Below are 23159 nucleotides of genomic sequence, written 5' to 3'. Positions count from 1 at the left end.
AGATAAGCAAGTAGGACCCTGGTCAATTAAAGCTTCACTCTATTTATAACAAAGAAGAATAATAGAAGAATAATGGAGAAAGACATTTCAGAAAATGCATGGAAGGATTGGTGGACTATTTCTTGCATTACGTGTGCTCAGACATTTATTAAAAGAGCACAGAATCAGCATCAAACAAAGCAATTAACCTCTAATTTCTTAACGGTTTGCCTAGTACTGGTTAATATCCTCACTTTAAACTGCTGAACTACTTCTACATTTTATTTCTAGAAATGTAGCAGCTGCCTTGTGTGCAGAGTACAAACACAGAACTTGTACTTTGTGAATTAAAAGAACAGGGCTTGGTACCAAGCTTGGTATAGGCACTCAATTCCAACTACTTTTCCATTAAGCATAAATTGTTTGAAGAGAATGTTCAAATGCTTGTTTGGAAGAGTCAAAAATGCCCCACATTATTCTGTTTAGCTTATCATGGCAGCCAGATTACCTGGAGACTTCTCTGCCACCATTCGCATGCACATTCATTCATTTTAAAGATTTAAGATTCCTGGTTACAGCTTTTAATTCTAACCATTTACTTAATTAGTGACTAGTCTCTGCTACTAATTAACTTTATTTAATTTATTTGCTATTTAAGGCTCAGACCCTTTAAATCAGGACTGAACAGTGTCAATCCTGGAGGGCTGTAGTGGCTTCAGATTTTTCTTCCAACCTAATTGTTTCATGAGAAATCATTCATTGCTGATGAAGAACTTATTGCTCAAGTGACATTTTTCTGCTTAATTTTAGTTGTCTCGCTTGTTAAGATTTTGAACCCTTAATTGCTTATGCTAGTTGTAAACAGCCGTATTCATTGTTTTAACTGCTCCTTTTTAGCAATAAGATGCAAATGACACAGGAACCAGCAGTTCTACGTCTAGCTTGTCTCCACTTCCATCTGTGTGTACTCATCATTCACTATTTGTTTAAATTAAGTTCTTAGAAGGGAAAAGAAGAGAAAGTAAAGAAATGAAAATTATTCATCCACTTTAAAACACTTGGATGATACATGTATCATTAGAAAGGAAACAAATGATTTAATAATGAACTGACATGGTAGAGTTAAAACACTAACAAGCCATGAAATTAAAAAGATCTGTTATAAGTGAGGACTGGCTTCTAATTAAAAAATGGGTTGGAGTCGGTTTTGCCAGCGGGCAACCCATTGTCTAGGTCAGATTTTAAAGGGAAAGTTTCAGTTACTAGCTTCTTACTGAAGGGTGGATATCTTTTTGACAGTATGTTATCAGCTAAGGAATTAGGGTCAGCAGTAGCAAACATACCTAAAGTTGGTCATACATTGAATTTAAGTCCTGTGGTTACTGTCATTGCAGACTGTATCTTGAAAGAAGATGTTTTCAGAGGTAAAACAAAACAGTAGTCTCAAAATGTGTGTAGATTCATTACTAGGAAATGCTACAAAGTGTGAGCTAAAAATCAAAGTTGTGGAAAAATACAAAACAGCTTGATCAATCTGGTGTATGTGACAAGAGCCATGCAGACCCTGCTTGCTCATGGCGAACGTGACAAAGGGTCATGTAGACCTTGCCCAAAGTATGCGTGCTAAGTGCTACTTCTTGTTTTAAGGTTACTACACAAAAAACCATAAGTGTGGACTCATCGAGCCCCAAACTAAGGAAACTAACAGATGTATTCCACCTGTAGATTTCTGTTAGTGCTGATTCAGGCTAATATTTTGAAATACTTGTGTAACTAAAGTCATAAGACAAAAGCCCTATAAAAATTTGGGACACCGACCCCTCGGGGCAGACGTCCTAGGACTGTGCTTCTCTGTCATTTTACCTTTGCCTGGTGTGTATCAATAAAAGATTTTTACTAACTTTAATTATATCTCTCTGTCTTCAGTCACAAGAAACGACACTATAGAAAAAGTGTCCACAAAGTCAAGTCAGAAAGTTCAAAACACCACACTCAGACTTTAGTACCAAACCAAAAAAAAAAAATCAAAGACTTTTTAAAGATTTTCTGTTTCTATCCTGAAGCATGGATACTGATGACTGCCCACCACCAAGTTAAATAGATTTAAAAGCATGATGTCACAATGCCATACAACAGAGAATTAGAACAATCTAGATGAGAACAGGTCATTCATCCCAACAAGGCACACTGGTCTTATCCACTTAATTATTCGAAAAAGACAAGAAAGAAAAGTTTTGAATGTCCCTAAAGTCTTACTGTCTACCATGCTACTTGGTAGTTTATTCCAAGTGTCTGTGGTTCACTGTGCAAACAAAACGTCCTAATGTTGTGCGAAATTCACCCTTAAACAGTTTCCAACTGTGTCCCCTTGTTCTTGATGAACGCATTTTAAAATAACAGTCATGATCCACTGTACTAATTCCTTTCATAATTTTAAACATTTCAATTGTTTCACCTCTCAATCTTATTTTGCTTAATGGGTGTGTTGGCAACCAAAATCGGAACAGTGAACGACATGGGGTATTAAGCAATATAAAACGGTGATGTCCATAATAGTAAAGGCAACATAATGTTAAAATTAAAAGAACACTCATAAAAATAAAAATAATGGGAAACACCCAGTTAAAATAACTAAGAATATCCAGGACAGTGATCAATTCACAAAGGTCTAGAAATCAGAAACCAAAGTAAATTGACTACACAAGATCAATGAAATTTACAAAACATTAAAAGTCAAAAACAACCTTAGAAAGAACTTGCCAGAGAAAATTATGTTCTTAAGCTAAACAACAAACTTCCCTAGAAAGGAAGTTCAAACTATATTGATCATGAAGCACATTCCTAAATATGATGGGTCGCCATGATATCATAGCAAGCAGCCATTACACCTGCACTACAGAACAGGTAATCCACCTAAAGCTAAGCATGTTTAAGCCTGGCCAGTACTTGGATGGGAGACCAGCTAGGAAATTGAGGTGCTGGTAAGGTGTTTACCTTATGGTCTGTGTGCAGATTTCAGTGCCCCAGTTCAGTGACAGAAACAATGTACTGCAAAAATTGTCACTGTCCTTTAGGTGAGATGTAAAACCAAGATCCCTGTGGTCTTAAAAAATTCCGGTGCATATTTTGGAAAGACTATGATGTTTTCCTAAGTCCTGCCTAAATTTCCCAGCATTCTGCCTTGTCCATTCTTGTCCCTAAGCATCTCTTGTCTCTAGTTGGCTCTCTCACCCCTTCACCACCTGTCTATGTAAAGCACTTTGAGTAGGTTAGAAAAGCACTCTATATATGTAATGAATTATTATTATTTATCACATGCTTAAATATACATGTAGGGCAAGTTTTTAGCATTTATGGCACCATAGCAAACGATATTCAATGTCATCAACATGATGTGCAAGAATGCAAAAAAATAACAAATACAAAATCAAATTTAACATTAAACAATTAGATTTTTGAGTAAATCATGAGCCTTAAGACAAAATGTGGCTTTGATTAAATTGTGACATATTAAAACTACAGTACATTGTAGTCCTGTCTCTGGTACCCTTTGTCCCCGCACAGCCATGAATAACTCCATCTGCTCTTCCTTGTCTCCACCTTATATCTCAACAATTCAGTCTGCTTTATACCTTTGTTCCTTGTTGCTCCCTAGTCCCTTCTATCTAAACACTTGTAGTATACTTTCCATTCACCTGTAGCTTGACCAAACTCCACTCCGTTAATTCTATTTTTACAAAAAAGATGGTAAACCTAGTCACGAGTTTATTTTCTCTGTACTGTCTACCTTCCCTGCCTTCTCTTGATTTGACCCCTAGGTCTCCAAATTAGTTTTCCACTCCCCATTTTTAGATCTGAAATGCTATTATCCTCCTCATGAGAACTGGACCTGACATAAAATCAATGAAAAGAACATCAGTTAATCAAAAAATACACTGGTGCTATCCATCTGTGCCTGACGCAGGAGCCGTTGGGCCGCAGCTCTTAACTAATTAAATTGTCTGAGAGCGCTCACTCAGTGCTGTGTTGTGAGGCGGTGGTGCGTCAGACACATTCTGCAGGCAAGATCCCTTCATTTTAACTTGACCCTCCTCCCACCACCTGCTAGCTACAGAAATGATGACAGTGCTATTGAATCCTTAATGGAGTTCTGGAAGGGAACTTTTGGGAAAACGAGGCAAGCAATTTAAATACACAGAAGCCTTTTTCTTTCACAGTGTTGTTATGATTCATGTTTTTATGTGGCAGTCAGTGAAGAGGAATTGTGAGTCTTTTTAGGTAAACTGTACACCATTTTGTTAATTTTAAGATGCTGCTGAGGTGAAGATATTCGCTTACATTGCTAAATGTGAGCATGCACTGGAAAGTGAAGCATATCAAGCAGTGATGTGTGGAGGGGGTAGAGTATCAAAAAAAGGCAACTCAGCTTTGCAGTACCTCTGTTTTCTATGTAGCTTCTCCAAGTTTTCTCTCCAACAAGTCTTTGCCAAGCTCCAACACTGGGAATGTTTCAATTTCAGCACAAAATTTAATTTACTACAATTGCTTTCACCTTATGACTTACTTAAAGGTGTTGTATAATTCAAAACTTTTTCACAACTCTTAAAAATGTAAAATGTTATTAGTTACAAGTTTATTTGACAAACAAAAGGGTAATCTTGCAGTGGAAGTGGAGTGGGTAGCATGAAAGAAAAGGCATCAAAAGCATGTGTATGAAGATATTTGAAGCTATAAATTCAACAGTTAAGTGGGTTTAAAAAACATATTACGTTAAATTACCAGAAGACAAAAGGAGCTCACCTTCCAGGCTAATTTGGAAAACTCCTGTGGCACATAGGATTTAAAAAGATGCTGCACTTACTGTCATACAAGGCAGATTTAATCATACCTGACACCTAGTTTTTTGTTCTGCAGTGGTGGAGAATCTGTGATCACATTGCTGTCAGCTGCTCTGATCTGGACAGACAGATTTCCTTTTCCTGCTTCAGGATGATAAAAAGCCAGCTGCAGGTGGCACCCTGGTTTGCTGGTTACCACCACAGGGCTTGTCAGGGAGAATTCACAAATCCCAGATGTACTGCCGTGCAGAAGTAGAAGCAAAAAGTGTCCTAGAGAGGAAGAAATTGACATATATTGCTAAACATGGGTAGTTTCTTTTCAATAATGATTAACATACTTTATATGGCTGGGTAGGCAGCGTCAGTTTACTTTTTGCTGATAAAAGCAAATACATTTTTTGCTGGACACTGTGGGATATGCACCCCAGAATGTTTAAATGGTTTTTTGTACTGTGGGCAGAGTTTGACAATTGCTGCCAACGTATTTCATTGCACCAATGTCAAAACGCTACTGTAAACCATGGTTATACAATCATAGTGGCCTGCACATTAGCACCATCTGTCTTTTCATTTTTTTTTTTTTTTGCTTTTAATAAAACATTGTGTTTTTTAGGAATCCTAAGCATAAGGCATTTTATGAATTTGTGAAATTTTGTTTTTGGCCCTACATCAGGATATAATGTGCATATACATAAAATGTAAGAAACACTTTTTTCCTTCTGCTGGTAAGAGGGGGTTCCATACCACACAGTATTGAACTGAGACATTCTAAGGCATAAGTGCTACACTCAGTTCCTGTGCAGTGGAACACGACTGCAAAAATTTTTTTTTTCTCTGTAATCATCTTTTATTGATGTCAAACAAATAGTAAAGCAACAAAAAGGGGAAGATATTTTCATATTCAAATTGAAGAAAAAAATCCTCCACCGGTGCCCAACCAAAACCCACCCCACCTTTTTTAACAGGTACGCTGTTAATTCACAGGGATGACAGTTCTAGTAATGCAAGGTTGTAAAAAGCGGACTTCCAGGCCAAGAAAGTGACAGATACCGGATGCATCCTTTGGGAGACTATCAGAACTTTGGCTACTATTGTGGCAAATTAATAAATAATCTAGGTTGTGAAAGGAAAGAGAGAGAGTACAGAAATCTAGCAGAAGTAGAGTGGAAGGTGAGTGAGGAATAGAGATAGATAAGAGGGAGGAGACGGCCTTAGCAACTAAAACCTAAAGAACAGCATCAGTGAATTAATTTCAATTCAGTTGTTATTCAATACTTACTGTACCTCTGCTTTCTGTCTGTACTGTCCAAAAATGGCCACTGATTTCATGTTTATATTTGCAGGAAATGCTAAGCAGTCATAACTATTACTATACAAAAAAGTATTCAGTCGCTGCATTTATTCTTTTTTTAATTAAATTTAGCTCATTCAATTGCTTACATTCAAAGACTATTTATTTTATTTTTGATGAATTGCATTCAGTGTGTAATTGTTTTTTTCTTACTCAGCTACTAATTTACAATGAAATGCAAATACTGTAAAAAAAAAAGTATTAAAGATGCATTAAAAAGTAAGCAGATAAGTCATTTACATTTTACCAAAGTAATCATTTTCATAAAATTTTTCAAAAAACAATAAAGAGTTCAGAGTAACAAATTCACTATGGTTTGGGAATGCTTCTCGTAATTCTGAATCAAATAAGCAAGTTTGGAAAACTAATGAACTTTATGAATTCCAAAAAAGATAAAAAGAGACCAAAACCAAACTCTCTCATTAGATGACATCTTTCTTTTAATAGTAAGAAACAACTTTTAGGACAAAAACCTGCAGCTACCAAAGCCCCAACTGACAGAACAATTTTCAGTTTTGTCACACTCTCTTAGTTGTGTGTTGAGCTGAAACTGATAGCCTGTCCTCTAATACACTTCACAACCATTTACTGTAATATCAGCTTAATAACCTTACAAGTAACTGACACATAGAGAGAGCTATACTAAATAAATACTGTATATAGTAAAGCTTTATTGGATACTGTAATGTACCTGTTTTGACTAGATACTGAGAGATAATGAATGCTACCATGCTCCAAATATGCACAATAAGATTGTTTACTGCTGCCTATGAGAGAAAGTATACATTGTTATATAGAAAACCTTTTATTTGTAAGTAAGGAAAGTTCACATTAAAATAGCACTAGAAAGTATAGTACAGTGATAGTGCAATTGCTTTGTTGCTCGAACATATGTTATGTGGCACATAGTTGTATTTGCAAAGAAAGTAGCTGAACTGACAAACCTGTCCAATGCTCAGTCAACTAGGCCACACATCACATATTATCCACCTGTCCATTTAAGGACCTGAAGGACTGAATTGTATGCAGGTAGCATTGGGAGCAAGGCAAGAACTAACCCTGGACTGGATGCAAGTTCAACATACAACACATTTGCTACAAGATAATTGAAAGTCACCAACATACCCTAACTACACATCTTTAGGATTTTGCAGGAAATAAAAGAAGCCTGATAAACAATGGAAGAACATGAAAACTTCAAAAAGACAATGACAAGGCAGGTAATCTACTTTTTTTTTTGTCCCCTAGCTGGTCATGAGACAGGGTTGCTCTGGAGCCCACATGCTGCTGCGGGTGCCATTGGATTTCAAATTTCACTCATGACATGTCTCCATGTTGTGCTGTTTTTCCAAGACTCCCTCAATTTGTTTAGACCATGTCTTTTTTGGTACAGATCTATGCAGTTTCCAATCCCTTGACCATTGCCATCATAGAAACTGATCTGACTGGTGTTCATTTGGTATACATGACCAAACCATGGCAGTCGCCTTAGCTGAATTGTCATTTCAATTGTCAGTTGGTTATCACATCTTGCCAGGATGATCTCATTTCAAATTTGATTGCAAAGAGTAATACTCAAGATCTGTCGCAGGCATTGCATTTGAAAAATCTTGTGTTTATTCAGCTCTGATTTCAGCACAGTCTACATTTCAGATCCATACAGAAGAAATGTCAGGATTTGTGTCAGGAAAAGATGAATTTTGTTCTTGATAATACTAGCCTTTCTGCGGTTAACTTCAATGTCAGAAGTTACTCTCTTGCACTTGTTCAATTTGAATTCTGTATAGGTGAACATTAGCCCAGGATCCATTCATGGTCAGGACTTTGGTTTTGTTCAGACTGATCTTCAGACCATATGGCTGGCAGTGTGGGTGATGTCATAAAGAATTTCAGTGGCCTATGTGTTCTTGTCAGCAAATAAAGCATCGTCATCGGAAAGCATCAGATTAGTCATGGAGCTGCTGTAATTGAACTGGACTCCTTTCCTATCCATGAATGCTTTTATCATGATGACATTGATCACTGTGACAGGGAATATTTCGGGTATTTCACTGTGAAATTGTACACAGCTAGTCAAGCCATCTAATGACGTATGGAGGAGTCAGATGAAATTGTGGAGCATATGCTCAGACTCCGACATCCTCCACTGAGCAGGCCCTTTCAAACACTATTGAACACAGACTTAAAAGTCAATAAAGTCAATGACAGTTCACTAGCCATACATAATATTTTCTTCTATCAGTTGCTGAAGGCCAAAATTTGATCAAGCAGCTTTAGTTCAGCCTAAATCCAGCTTGTTCTTGGTTGGTCTGCTCCTGGTGCTTCTGTAATCTGTATTTTCAGGATTTTCCTGAAGAACTTGTTAAAGGCTGAGAGCACAGCAGTTTTTGCATTCTTGATTGTCACCTTTCTTCAAGAATACATTTATGATGCTTGTATTATTCACTTCATAATTGACTTTTAACATTTTCTTAATGTTCATTTCAGCTTTGGCACTTTATCACTATGAACCCCACACCCCAAATATGGGGAGATATGAACACTATAAGCCCCATACACCACATATTTATATACAGTGCCAATAATCTTCACACTGTTATTGTACAGTACCTACAAAAAGTATTCACACCCTTTGGTAACCTTCACAAAATTCATACAATGTTGAATTACAGTGGATTATAATTTGGCTGTTTTGACATTGATCAACAGCAAAATACTTTTTAATGTAAAAGTGTAAACAGATCTCTGCAAAATGTTTTAAATCAATTACAAATATAAAACAGAAAATAACTGATCACATAAATGTTCACCCCTTTAAGTCAGCGTTTAGGAGATATGCCTTTTGCACTAATTACAGTCTTCTACAGTCTCTAACAGCTTTGCACATGTTGACCATATAGTTTTTCATGATTCTTGTTTGCTAAACTGCTCAAGCTCAGTCAGGTTGCGGGACATTATGAATGAGTAGCCTTTTCAAAATCCCACCACAATTCTCAATTGGACTGAAATCTGGACTCAGCCAATCCAGGACATTAAAGGATAAAATTGGTATTTTTCAAGTCAAAGTTATTTTTCTCAAACAGGGTATATATGCATATGTCATATGGGGTGTGGGAGCGTGAATGTGACTGAGAGAGTAAACCTGAAAGAAAAAAAAAACACTAACTTTTACAAGTACTATAAATTTACACCAGCTGTTACAGATGCAAATCAAATGTATGTTTTTTATTGTATAATATTAACAATAAAAGCTAGTCACTACTCGAAACGGTAAATTTGCGAGGCAGCCGGTATTGAACCGGTGTCCTCTTGATTAGGAGTCAACAGTTCTTACAGCTGCACCATGTAAGCTGTCATATCAATAGCCTACCCTAACCTGCTTGTACCTTTTGTGAAAGTGTTTATTTGATATTTGGACTTTAGGTTTTACACATTATACACTTCATGTCTACATTCAATTATTACTAAAACCTAGATTGTAAACGTAGATTGTTGTAGACACGGAATACACATGAAACATATGTAAAGTAGACCCCTGCGAAGTCGCATTTCACAGTTTGCGGCCTCAGTCATTCGCTGATTTTTCCTTAGAACCTAACTAATAATTGTTAGCGGAAACTGCAAATATCCTCCGCAATTTTTATGGCTTTTTTCGTGGCAATACTGTACTGTAGAGAGAACAGGAAGCAGTTGTAGAGATAAACGTGACTTGGGATGATGAAAGTAGCCAATAGTATTTGAAACTGCAACTCCCAGCAGTCCCTGCAGTGGCTCTGATTGGTCTTCTGCTGAGGGAGCAGGGGCTGTTAAGGTCAAAGGATGTCAGCGCGGCTTTTAAAAAGGGGGCCGGTGAGCAAAAGCAAAAAAAAAAGTTTTTGTAATTTGTGTTTCAAGTTTCTGTCTGGCTGCCTTCTGTTGGGTTACCTGTACTTATTCATTTTGTCCTGGATTGTTTTGTGCATCTGGATTGTCTGCCTGTGTACATGAGGACTGCAAGTGGATTCATGGCCATCCTCCAAAGAAAGGAGCGCTCCTGAACCCGTCCACCCATCTTCCCCATTTCAGGAACTACTGGTGTGACTATCTGTACATTCCCATTCAACGTGCGGTTCTCTGGACTATCTATTTTCATCATTACATTTCATCCGTTGCCATTTTTCATTAACTTTTTCATGATTTACTGTGTGTGTTTTGTTTGTGCTTTGTTGTATTTAATGTGTAATCGCCGTAAAGTGAACAGGGGAGGTATCGTTGTTTTCTTATTTCATTTGTTTTAAGTACATTCTTTATTCAATGTTTGATTACTGGTTTGCTTTGTATTTGTCTCTCAAGGCTTGCTTTGTATTTGTCTCTCAAGGCTGGGTGCATCCCTGGAATCTCCACCATAAAAATAATTAAATCACCGTCTTCTCGATTGCGGCTTCTCACACAATGCTACGCTTACTTAAAAGCATGAACAGTACCTGTCCTTTTTGGCCGATTGCTTTGTTTCTCTCTCCTCTCCCAGACATTCTCTGCTCCTGTTGGAGGTTGTGCTCCCCTATGATGTTTGTCTATTGTTTAATCGATAATTAACTGCATACTGAGCTTCTTTTACTTCTGAAAGAGACATGTTTGTTTGAAGTGTTTGAATAAAATTCCTGTCTCTACTATCTCCTGTGTTTCTGTGCAATTTTGTGACCCCAGCTGCACTAAGACTAGCCTGCAAGTATCAGCGCTTACCTCTGTGTGCTTGCGTACAGCCAGTTCAAGCGCAGTTGGCTCAGTGATTTACTGAGTTTCGTCCATGGCGTAAGTTGCATTTAGTACATATTGTTCCAGTAGTTTTTTTTTTAAATAGTTTTTACAGTTCATTAGCAGTGTGCAAAATGATCAGTGTTGCAGTAATCGTGATGCTCTTTGCATGAAAAAAAATGTGTTCCATTAAAATTTCACTTTTTCTTTGTTAATTGTGATGTTTACTTAAAGTGCAGCAAAAACGTATTTGGCGTCCAGGGATGCATTAACCCCCAAGTATGTGGCAGTTTAAGGGTTAAAGCCCCAAGATGCCGCCGAAATGAGCTGCACCGTCTAAGGCTTCTGGCAATAAAAACACGTTTGCATGAATTACAGTACATATAGTGCTAACATCGGTATTTTACATTCTAGCACAGCAGGAGACATACCAATACAGTATGCAGGTTTATCTTTACATTCTTTATTTCTAGGTAATGTATTAAGCAGAGTTTGAAATTAAATTATAGTGTTTAAACTATGAAAATAGCCTTTTTTTAACCACATCCAAAATTTGCGGTTTTTCACAATTCACGGGTGCTCTAGGAATGTAACCCCTGTGAATTTTGGGGGTGTACTGTATTCCAAATGACAATATATTATTTACCCTCTACAACTCCAGGCACTTCACTCCAAGATCAACACTGAGCACTGAAAACCTTCTTTTTCAAATTGAGCTGCGGCGGTGGGGGATGGGATAGCAGGCTGCTTGGTGCTTGTGCTGATTGAACACATTTACAACACAAACGACGCTGATGGAGAGATATGAAGGAATTTAAGGTGGTCCGGAATTACAAGTTTTTCCTTAGGCTTTGGGAATTCTAGTGTTAAAAATTGATGTACAGTAATCCCTCCTCGATCGCAGGGGTTGCATTCCAGACCCCCCCGCGATAGGTGAAAGGTGAAGTAGAAACCATATGTTTGTATGGTTATTTTTATATATTTTAAGCCCTTATAAACTCTCCCACATTGTTAGCATTATTAGAGCCCTCTAGACATGAAATAACACCCTTTAGTCAAAAGTTTAAACTGTGCTCCATGTCAAGACAGAGATGACAGTTCTTTCTCACAATTAAAAGAATGCAAACATATCTTCTCTTCAAACGAGAGCTGTCAGGAGCAGAGAATGTCAGAGAGATAGAGAGAGCGTGACAGAAAAACAAACAATCAAAAAATCAATACGTGCTGTTGGACTTTTAAGTATGAGCACCGCGATAAAGCAGCCGCAAAGAAGGGAGCAATGTGAAGGTAGTCTTTCAGCATTTTTTAGAGTAGCCTCCTTATCTTCTAAACAAACAGCCTCTGTGCAAACAGCCCCTCTGCTCACACCCCCTCGTCAGGAGCAGAGAACGTCAGAGAGAGGCGAGATTAAAGCAAACAATCAAAAAATCAATACGTGCTTTTGGGCCACTGCGATAAAGCGGCATTTCTTAGAGGAACGTCCATATCCTCCAGGCAAACAGCCCCTCTGCTCACACCCCCTCCGTCTGGCGCAGAGAATGTCAGAGAAAGACCGAGAAAAGCAAACAATCTGCTCGGGAAGCACATCGTATATCATTGAGGAGTTTTAGTTAATATGTAATACATGCTCTGATTGGGTAGCTTCTAAGCCATCCGCCAATAGCGTCCCTTGTATGAAATCAACTGGGCAAACAAACTGAAGAAGCATGTACTTTAAATTAAAAGATCCATTGTTCGCAGAAATCTGCGAACCAGCGAAAAATCCGTGATATATATTTAGATATGCTTACATTTAAAATCCGCGATGGAGTGAAGCCGCGAAAGTTGAAGCGCGATATAGCGAGGGATCACTGTATTTGGTAAGTTTTAAGGCCACCTATACAAATGTCCCATTAACTTTAATGTAAAATACCAATGTGGGTGATATTTAAAAAAAAATGTATAGAAAATACTGGTCTTTAAAACATAATTTTTGCATGGTAAATGCAGATGTAACATATTTGTGAAGAAATAGCTTTGACTTGAAAAAAAACAAACGTATCCTATAGCATTGTTGCTTTGCTAGAAAACCAATCTTCTCCCAAGTTATAGGTTTTTTGCAGACTGCATCAGGGTTTTCTGCAGGATTTCCCTGTATTTTGCTGCATTCATTTTTGTCTCTACCCTTACAAACCATGCACTAGTGAAGCATCCCAATAGCTTAATGCTATCACAGTGGGGCTGGTGTGTTTTTGATAACGTGCAGTACCAAACATGGTGTTTACTGTTATGGCCAAAAAGTTTGGGTCTCATTAGACCACAGAAACTTCTAGATGAGTTTGGACAAACTCTCTGCCCTTTTTTCTTTTTTCAGATTGACTTTCTCTTTGCCACATTCCCATAAATCTGCAACTGGTGAAGCACCCGGGCAACAGCTGTTGCATACATAGTCACTCCAACCTCATCAACTGTAGTTTGTAACTCCTTTAGAGTTATCATAGATCTCTTGTTGCCCATCCTCTCTAGTCGTCTTCTTGCACAATCACTCGGTTTTTGTGAATGACCCGTCTAGGCAGGTTTACAGCTGTGCCATACTCTTTCCATTTCTTAATTATTGCTTTAACTGGACTCCCAAGGATTTACGGTGATTTGTTCTTTCATCCATCCACTGACATTTTCAATTAATTACTTGGAGTGTTCTATCTATCTTTTTGATTATGTGGATTAGTCCACAATACTGACTCACCACTTCCAACTTGCAGATAAAGTGCTTTTATACTATAATCGATTGACACTCCTTGTTCACAAACAGGTGATCTCCACTGAACTAATAATTTCACTAACAAAAACAATCAGCTGCACCAGTGATAATTTAGGTGTGTCATATTAAAGGGGATGAATACTTCTGCAATCAATCACTTGAGTTTTGCAATTCATTTAGAGCACTTTGCAGAGATATGTTTTCACTTTGACATTAAAGAGTTTTTTTTCTACTGATCTGTATGAAAAAGAGCAAATGAAATTCAAAGTGATTTAATGCTGCATAAGAAAATATTAAAAACTTCCAAGGAGGTGAATACTTTTTATATATACCGTATATTATTAATATATTTCAGTCTGCAGATTTGGTACTATTATATTGTTACAGGTAGAAGGGAAAACGGTGTCAGAAAGTAGGATTCAACAGAAAGGATGCTTGAAAATATGAAAAAGTCAAATATGAGATGAATTCTGCATGACCAGCTAAGGAATGGCTATCTATAAAGTCGAGTTACCAAACAGGGGGTCCCCTTAGGTGGTTGAACTATGAGTTTTATTTTAGTCTGGGTCAGGGAGAGCCCATTTTCTCTTGGATGCTCAATGCATTATTTGTATAAGTGGTATATTAGAATGAACATGTGCCAGTAAATCAGTACTTGCCTGTTTAAAACTACCCTTAGCACCAATGGCCGACTGCCTCCCTGTCTATGCCCCTTTGTGGGAGCTTGTCATTTCTCCAAGAAACTATGTCAAGCAAGTATGGTTTCTAACATATGGAATTTCTAATCTTAGAAGCCGGAGTTCTTACCATCAGAAGTGCCTTTGCTGTAATCCGTGGATGGTTGAGGTATATGAATGTGGGGCCAGAGCTGCTGTGGCGACATGATCAGCCAGTCTCCTTTGCCACTATAATTGGAAAAAGTCCAGGGACAGGAAGTCTCAAAGTCACAGAGCAGGTCTAAAAGAAAGAAACATAAAGATGAGTACAAGAGGCCTGCAGAAGTACAACAATAACCTATCTGAAAGGCCAAGTGTTAGAACACCAGCATGGGACCAAATACTATTGGCTTCTGAACCAAACCCTGTGTTGCATCTTATTTGTAACCAGTGTGAAAACCAGGGGTGCTCCAGCAACCCCAACCTTGGCACAGACAAGCAGAGACACAAGTTAAAGCACAGCACAAATTTATTTACGAGTAGGGAAGCGCTTTTCTCTTGCTCCCTACAACAGCTCAGTACAAAGAGCACCAAATACATAGTCCCATCTGTCTCCAATTCCTCTCCCTTCTGCCTTCACTCCTCCATGATCAAGCTTTGTCCCTCTTTCTCCCAACTCTGGCTTCTCGAATGACCTCTAGCATCCTGGGGAAATGTAGTGCTTTGTGGATTCTCCCACCCTATGTTCTTCCATTCAGCTGGTGCCCCGGCCAGGTAATGGCTGTGGCCAACCAGCACACCAGTCAATCACCTTGCATTGCCAGGCAGAGCCAAAACTCTGTGATCTCACCTCCTTCAGAGTTTCTATATCATACTAATTGATTGGTTTGTTTCTGAGGCTTCATTTGGCACATGGAGATCCCAACTGTTATAGTAACCCTGTGGCTTCAGGGTACTAAATCTTCTGAATTTGCAAAGCCTTTTGCTTTGTAATGACCCTGCTCTACTTCAGAAACAAAGGGAGAGGCCTGTGATCATACAAGGAATCTCAGAAGAATCACAATGACATGGGTAACAGCCTAGAGTCCAAAACACACAATAAAGCTCGACTGTCACAGCTAGAAATGGTGAAAGGAAAATCACAGTTGCAGTCCAACAGTCATGGATAATCTTGACTTGACTTTCTCATTGGCTACTCCCTCAGATAGGGTGGAAACCAATGTTCAGCATTTGTATTACACTGAGCGACCATTTTTTACTGTATGTCTTGTAGGTTCTCATTCATGCCTCATCCCTGGCCTCACTATTTTTGCTTTGTCCCTTTATGTAGTAATTGCTAATTGTTACAAATTTATAGTGGCGCCAATAGAGGCAGGGCATAATATTGCATTATGGTCCTCCGATGCCACAGCAATCAGAGCTGCAGTTACCGAGGAAGGAATAAAGGATCTTGATCTGCCTTAGTTCCTGACTTTGGCATTGTCTGCGCAACCCTTCTTTTTCAAAGCAGTTTCAATTTGGCTTTTTTTACTGACAACTGTGAGTATAATAATTTATGTTTATATTTACCTTTGTTTGGCGTTTTGGTGAACTAAGTGTTTAGAATTTAATAGATGAATATAATTTTAAGATTTCTGGTTTTGACCTTTGCATTCTGTTTACAGGACTTTATGTTTGGAATATGAATTTTGGCTTTTGTAAGCGAGAGGTTTTCCTTTCTTCTTCATCTTGTTCTTTGTTTGCATTTATATAATTTTTTTAATTTCTCTCTTTGCTTAGCTCAAGTGAAATTATAAACCCCTGCTTTTGCCCTCTGTTGTTTGATTAAATCTTATTGTTGTTATGAATTCATATATTTTGGAGATATTATTTAAAATGTATTACTGGTTTGTGGGGGATTTTTTTATGATTTTTTTTTTTAAAGATCTTTTTTTTGCCTTCCTATTTAGTAGAATCTTAAAAATGTCTAAGGATGTAGAAAATTCCATTTTAGATTTGGACACAGGAAGAGCGTTAACTGAAGTTCTATGCCTGATAGATGATGATAAGGTGTGTTCTGGATTTCACAGAAAATGCCTGTTATGCTTCTGGTTGAGAGAGAGACACCAAAAATTCATGTTTATTTGAGGTTCAGGCAATCCTTGATTCTGAGGTTCATAGTGAGATATGGTCCTGAAGATTGTTATTATGTCCGTTCTAATTTATATCCATGCAGACAATCTTTCGTGCCAAGTTTCTCCACAAACCTGATGATCATGTCCGGAGGCCAGTTATGATTTGTGGTTTTTCATTAATTTGTGTGAGTTCCCTAAAATGCATTGTCTATTTGGGGGGTTTTAGAGTCATTTACTATAAATTAAAAATGTTCATTTTAACTTTGTCTTTTTTATGCAGGACCATTTTGTTTGAAACAGGCGTCTCCATTTTATTGAGCAATTGTTGTCACATTGCTATGGAAATGACCAGGTCATCGACAACAGTGACATTACAGGATCACGAGTATAAAAGTCATGACAATCTTTTTCTCAATACCTCAAAAATGACAGATAAAACCCTAAACACGTGTATTGTTTTTGGTCTTCAAGTTCTGGTTTGCAATTCCAGTTTTGACATTCTGAAGAATGTGGCTTTGATTTTGGCTTTTTCTAACTATGTTTATCTTTCGGTCCTTTTCATTAAAACTATACTGTTAGATCCGGAGAGAGAATAAAAGCAATGCAGCACCAACCACTAAAATATGCGTAAAATGGTACATACTCCAACATGTTGTCACAGGAAGATTCAAAATAATTCAAACATCCCTAAAACTATGTCAATATATTGAAACAATGTGAAATTTGAATTCAATGCCTTTAAAAACCATATAGGGGTATAAATACTTCAAAGAACAAGGGTCTAGGTGCAAAAGTGTATGAAACAGTTTATAAAACTGCATATTCATAATACAAAAAATGTGGTTGTGAAAGTGGTATACATCCTTTCTGAAATAAAATTTTAGTTGATCTCTATGAAGATCAGATCTGTGTCACATATTGAGTAAAAAAATGGTAACTGAGCTGCTGTGTAAATGGTGCCTTATTTTGGTTTCAAAAATCAAAGACAAGATTTTACACACCACACAGAAATCAGCGTTCAGGCTTCAGATTTGTGTGAGTTAACAGTGGAGCCTTTGCTATTTACAACACGGCGGAATTTATGAAAACAAATAACAATCTGATCACAAAAATAACTGCAATGAAAATATTAATAATATCTAAAAATGATTAAGGCCTTGTTCACACGGGCGTTAAGTTTTTGGATAAACGAACTTGCTCTGAACGTCCTAGACGTTTATGTTGCATTTTGTGGTGGCGATCGATTGACTTCTACACCGGCGTTCGTTTGTCTCTGTCTAACGCCAGCCTGCAGCACAAATTGTAGTTTGTGTGTTAACCTGTGGAGGCAGTGTCGGGAACTGGATATGAAAGCCCTTGTCGTTTTATTTGAGGTGTCTCCTTTCAATATGGACCATTTTGCTATGTTAGATATTAATCTTGTTTTAAAAATACTCGTAATACGGCGACGTAGGGAGAGAAAAATCGCCGCCGCTACTGGGTTCATCCTCTGACTGCACAACGTCGGGTTAAAGCAGTGCTTCTCAATTATTTTCTGTCATGCCCCCGCTAGGAAGAAGAAAACATCTCGCGCCCCCCGCGCGACTATAAATAGTATCATTTGTCTATAAAATTATTATAAGTACACCTCTGTTTAACACTGTATCCTTATTAACGTATAAGAGAATAAAAAAAGAAAGAAATATGGACCAATTTACAACAAAGAATAGCTTTATTAAATGTAACAGAAAAGATTTAAAGTGCATTCTAAATTCAAAAAAAATTTAAAAGAACGCCGATCAACCAATATGCGACTTGGTGTTAGCCCCGAAGAGAGACTACTTGTCACTTTGAGGTAAGGAAACAGTAGTCGAGTGCGCTTACACCGGTGTTATGCACTGAAATGCCCCCACTACATAATCGTTATCAAATATTATATTAGAACATAAATTAATAGGTTCATGGTTTACAAATTACGAGACAATAAAATAAAATAAGCAATATGAAAATATATATGTTGTATATGAAAACATAAAAATATTAATATTTTTTCATATACAACATGTAAACTTATATATATCCGGTCCTCCGAAGCGTAAAATAAGCGCAGAAAGCGAACTAGAAGCGGTTTCCTTGCGTTCGTTGGGTTTTGAACGCCAAGAAAAAGCTGCATGCAACGTTTTTTTGATGCCGTATAAACGCTGCGGACAAGCGCCGTCACCAAAGCCCGTGTGAACACTCCCATTGACTCCTAAGTGTAGAAAACACTCGGCTTGATCCGCTCACGGGCCTTCTGAAAGCAAAAAGCGCTCGATTTTAACGCCCGTGTGAACAAGGCCTAAGAGTTGTTATAAAGATGGATTCATCACATATGGGATGAATGTGTGAACTCCTCACAGAACAGATTTGGACTATGAAGCAGCAATGCTAAACTGTGCTACCATATTTTATATATAAAATGCTCAAAAGAATTAAAGGAACACTTTTTAATCAGAGTATAGCATAAAGTCAATGAAACTTATGGGATATTAATCTGGTCAGTTAAGTAGCAGAGGGGGTTGTTAATCAGTTTCAGCTGCTGTGGTGTTAATGAAATTAACAACAGATGCACTAGAGGGGCAACAATGAGATGACCCCCAAAACAGGAATGGTTTAACAGGTGGAGGCCACTGACATTTTCCCTCCTCATCTTTTCTGACTGTTTCTTCACTAGTTTTGCATTTGGCTACAGCCAGTGTCACTACTGGTAGCATGAGGCGATACCTGGACCCTACAGAGGTTGCACAGGTAGTCCAACTTCTCCAGGATGGCACATCAATACGTGTCATTGCCAGAAGGTTTGCTGTGTCTCCCTGCACAGTCTCAAGGGCATGGAGGAGATTCTAGGAGACAAGCAGTTACTCTAGGAGAGCTGGAGAGGGCCACAGAAGGTCCATAACCCATCAGCAGGACCAGTATCTGCTCCTTTGGGCAAGGAGGAACAGGATGAGCACTGCCAGAGCCCTACAAAATGACCTCCAGCAGGCCACTGGTGTGAATGTCTCTGACCAAACAACCAGAAAGACTTCATGAGGGTGACCCAAGGGCCCCATGTCCTCTAATGGGCCCTGAGCTCACTGCCCAGCAGCATGCAGCTCGATTGGCATTCACCATTGAATACTAGAATTGGCAGATGCACCACTGGTGCCCTGTGCTTTTTACAGATGAGAGCAGGTTCACCCTGAGCACGTGACAGAAGTGAAAGGGTCTGGAGAAGCCATGGAGAACATTATGCTGCCTGTAACATCATTCAGCATGAGCAGTTTGGTGGTGGGTTAATGATTGTCTGGGGAGGCATATCCATGGAGGGTCACACAGACCGCTACAGGCTTGACAAAGGCACCTTGGCTGCCATTAGGTATCAGGATGAAATCCTTGGACCCATTGTCAGACCCTATGCTGGTACAGTGGCTCCTGGTGCACGACAATTCCTGGCCTCATGTGGTGAGAGTATGCAGGCAGTTCCTGGAGGATGAAGGAATTGATACCATTGACTGGCCACCACACTTTCCTGACCTAAATCCAATAGAACACCTCTGGGACATTATGTTTTGGTCCATCCAATGCCACCAGGTTGCACCTCAGACTGTCCAGGAGCTCAGTGATGCCCTGGTCCAGATCTGGGAGGAGATCCCCACAACACCATCTGTCATCTCATTAGAAGCATGCACCGATGTTGTCAGGCATGTATACAAGAACACAGGGGCCATACAAAGTGCTGCGTACAATTTTGAGTTGCTGCAATTAAATTTTGGCAAAATGGACTAGCCTGCCACATAATTTTTTCACTCTGATTTTTGGGGCGTCTTTGAATTCAGGGCTCTGTAGGTTGATCATTTTCATTTCCATCAAACGATGTGGCATCCTTACACATCCTAACACATTACCCAGTCTATATCAGTATAGATATCCAGGAGGATTTATTTTTCCCATTGAGATCTGATGTGTTTTCAAAGTGTTCCTTTAATTTTTTGAGCAGTTTATATCTAATATATATAATATATATATATATATATATACATACACATACATATACACACACACACATACATATACACACAGTATATTTTTTGTCTTATTTTATTTGATGAAATTGTTTTATTGTTAGATGACACTATAAAAGATGGAATGACAGACAACCTATTACCAGCCAAATCATTACAAATGGACCTGGACAGAATTCAGACCTAGGCAGACTTGTAGACAATGAAAGTTTATGTAATAAATGTGAAACTTTACCTTTAAGAAGTAAAAATGTGAGATCTGAGTAAACAATTTTGGAGGTGGTTTGTCAGAAACTTGAAAGTACACTTTATAACTCATTACTATCAACAGCCAAATAAGAGTATAGAACCTCTGTTTTAACTAGAGATTTGAGCAAAATTTGACTAATTTTGGATAATCTGATATTACAGTGGACAAATGGCATATGCTTTTACTGAATGTCTGCTATTTTTCCTATGTATTAGGAGGAGGACTGGCTGCTGCAGTCAAGTCTATTTCTTCATCACCATTAGATTAGATTTTAGCAAATGGAAGGCTTTGTTACTCTGTACCACTTAATTACCACCTGATAACTTTGAGACATACCTGGAACTTGCAATATTTCAATGCGTCCATGTCCAGGGTTAATGTTGGAGGTTGAGGTAGATCTCATATTAGGTGATTTGACTGTCAATCCCTGACAGACATTTGCTGTTAAACAGGAAGAAAACAGAGTAAATATCTTTTTAGTCCTAACAGCTCATTAAAAATAAAGAAATCAGGGTTAAATGTCTGAATACTAATACTAACATGTACAAAGTGTCTCAGAATTATCATTGTAAACACAGATCACAATTTGAACTCTGAATATCACTCTAGTTTTGAAGACCAGTGGGGTGTTATCTGCTTGTAGCTCCTGGAGTTCTGGGAGACAAACAGCTACTCAAATACCCAAGAATAAGTCATCCGAAGGTGATTTGTCATGTTTTAGCTGCAAATTAAATTATTGTTCTCCTTACTATGAAAAAAATCCAGCCCACCAAAAGCATACAAGAATTTCAACTAAATACCCATGTGCACCCATGCATTGAATGAGCTTCCTGCTCACTAGAAGTTTTATCACTTCAAAAGTGCACAGCTGTCTGTATCCTAAACTCTAGGCAGTCAAAGCCTGAGGATTACTTCAAGGAATATTCTTCTGGTCTTAATCACAATTAACACATTAACAATCTATCCATGTGTGTGATCCATTTTTTTACAGAATGGTTTTGTGGCATGGTGTTGCAAATATCACAAAAAACAAATGTGGACAGCCTGTGAATTCATCCTACAGCATCAGTAAATGCAAATTGTTACTCAAAGCAGCAGACACAAAATCAACAGAGAAAACACTTAATATTGTTTTACTTATGTTAATGCCCTTAAAAGTAAAACAGTAGTACATCAGGACAGGTCTCACTATATTACAGCCACCTACAAGCCTGTTATTAGCAGCAGGAGCTCCTCATTATTCAAGTCACAAGTTCTTATGTATGTTTGCAAAATTGCTTATTTTATATACATTTCTTCTACTGAATTTCTGTAAAGTTTTAATTTCTCTATGGAGACAAATAAAGTATATCCAATATAATCTGAAAGTATGATAAATTCATAAAAAGACCCATAATCTTATTAACTTTGTCCCAGACGGCTAGGGACCCTACCCACCCAGGACGCCTGGACGGTCCATGAGAGGGATGATACCTTCCCTGGGCCACAAGAGGGCAGCCGCCCTGGTCTGTTTGGGGGCCACTGGAACAGAGCTGGGAAGCTTATCCCTATGGGAGGACGTGGCCACTGCCAGGGGGTGCCCAGACGGTTATGGAACCCTGGATGGCAGCACTTCCTCCACACCAGGAAGTGCTGCCGGACGGAGCACCTGGAGCCCATCCAGGTTATCATAAAAGGGGCCGCCTCCCTTCAACAGACGAGCTGGAGTTGGGAGGAAGGAGATGGAGCTTGTGAGGAGCGGAGTGGAGGTCACAGAGAGAGAGAGAGAAAGAAAGAAAGAGATTCAAAGAAAGTTGTTGGTAACAAGGCATTGTGGTGCTTGAAGAAAATAAAGGAGTGTGTTTTGGACATTCTGGTGTCTGTCTGTGTCCGGGGGCTGGCTTTCCACAACTTTCAAATACAAAAATTTCAGAAAAACATATTTGACCTCAGTCTGGTAGATAGCTTTTGTTTTTTAAACCCCTCTGCTTTATTCTTCTTCAAGTCATAAATCACAGTCATGAACTGATTATTTATTTATTTCACTTACTTTGGATGTCCTAGAATCCTGTCAACTTTTCCTCCCCAGTCTCTGATCAACCCTATGCCAAATGATGTAAATTTAATACATCATTCTTGAATAATAAACAATTTTGTAATCAATTAGCTAGTAAATTAAATGAATTTTTTAAGATAAATATTGGCTCAGTGGATGATCCAGGAATTCATTGAAAGGCTAACAAGGGTTGTATCTGAGACTTTTCTATTGCTTTTTCATCACATCTTAACTGCTGCAAAAATTTAAAAATACCTGAACTTGATTCTTGACTTTCTGAGTTGGACATACTGTATCTCACCCTTAATTACTACAAAATCTACAAAATAAAATATCAACTTTTAGGGCTTAACTAAATGTACTCCTCCTGCACTGGGTAGAAATTCAGATCCATCAGATAGGGCTCCTTATTGTGTCTCTAGGGCTAAACCTAGTAAGTT

At 38.2% G+C, this 23159-nt stretch overlaps 1 protein-coding gene across 2 annotated transcripts in view; it reads right to left on the bottom strand.

Annotated features, from left to right (window-relative positions):
* The window catches only part of ltk (leukocyte receptor tyrosine kinase), a 165662-nt gene that overhangs the window by 72274 nt on the left and 70229 nt on the right, over positions 1-23159 (bottom strand). For both annotated transcript variants that reach the window (XM_039741471.1, XM_039741472.1), the window contains exons 2-4: positions 21021-21125; positions 14450-14599; positions 4868-5087 (exon numbers count right to left, since the gene is read on the bottom strand). In XM_039741471.1, the coding sequence (XP_039597405.1) occupies positions 4868-5087; positions 14450-14599; positions 21021-21125 (475 nt within the window). The remainder of the gene's footprint in view (positions 1-4867; positions 5088-14449; positions 14600-21020; positions 21126-23159) is intronic.

Source organism: Polypterus senegalus, chromosome 18 (genome assembly GCF_016835505.1).
Source record: "Polypterus senegalus isolate Bchr_013 chromosome 18, ASM1683550v1, whole genome shotgun sequence".
Taxonomy (NCBI): Eukaryota; Metazoa; Chordata; class Cladistia; order Polypteriformes; family Polypteridae; genus Polypterus; species Polypterus senegalus.
This window is presented reverse-complemented; position numbering and strand designations above follow the sequence as displayed.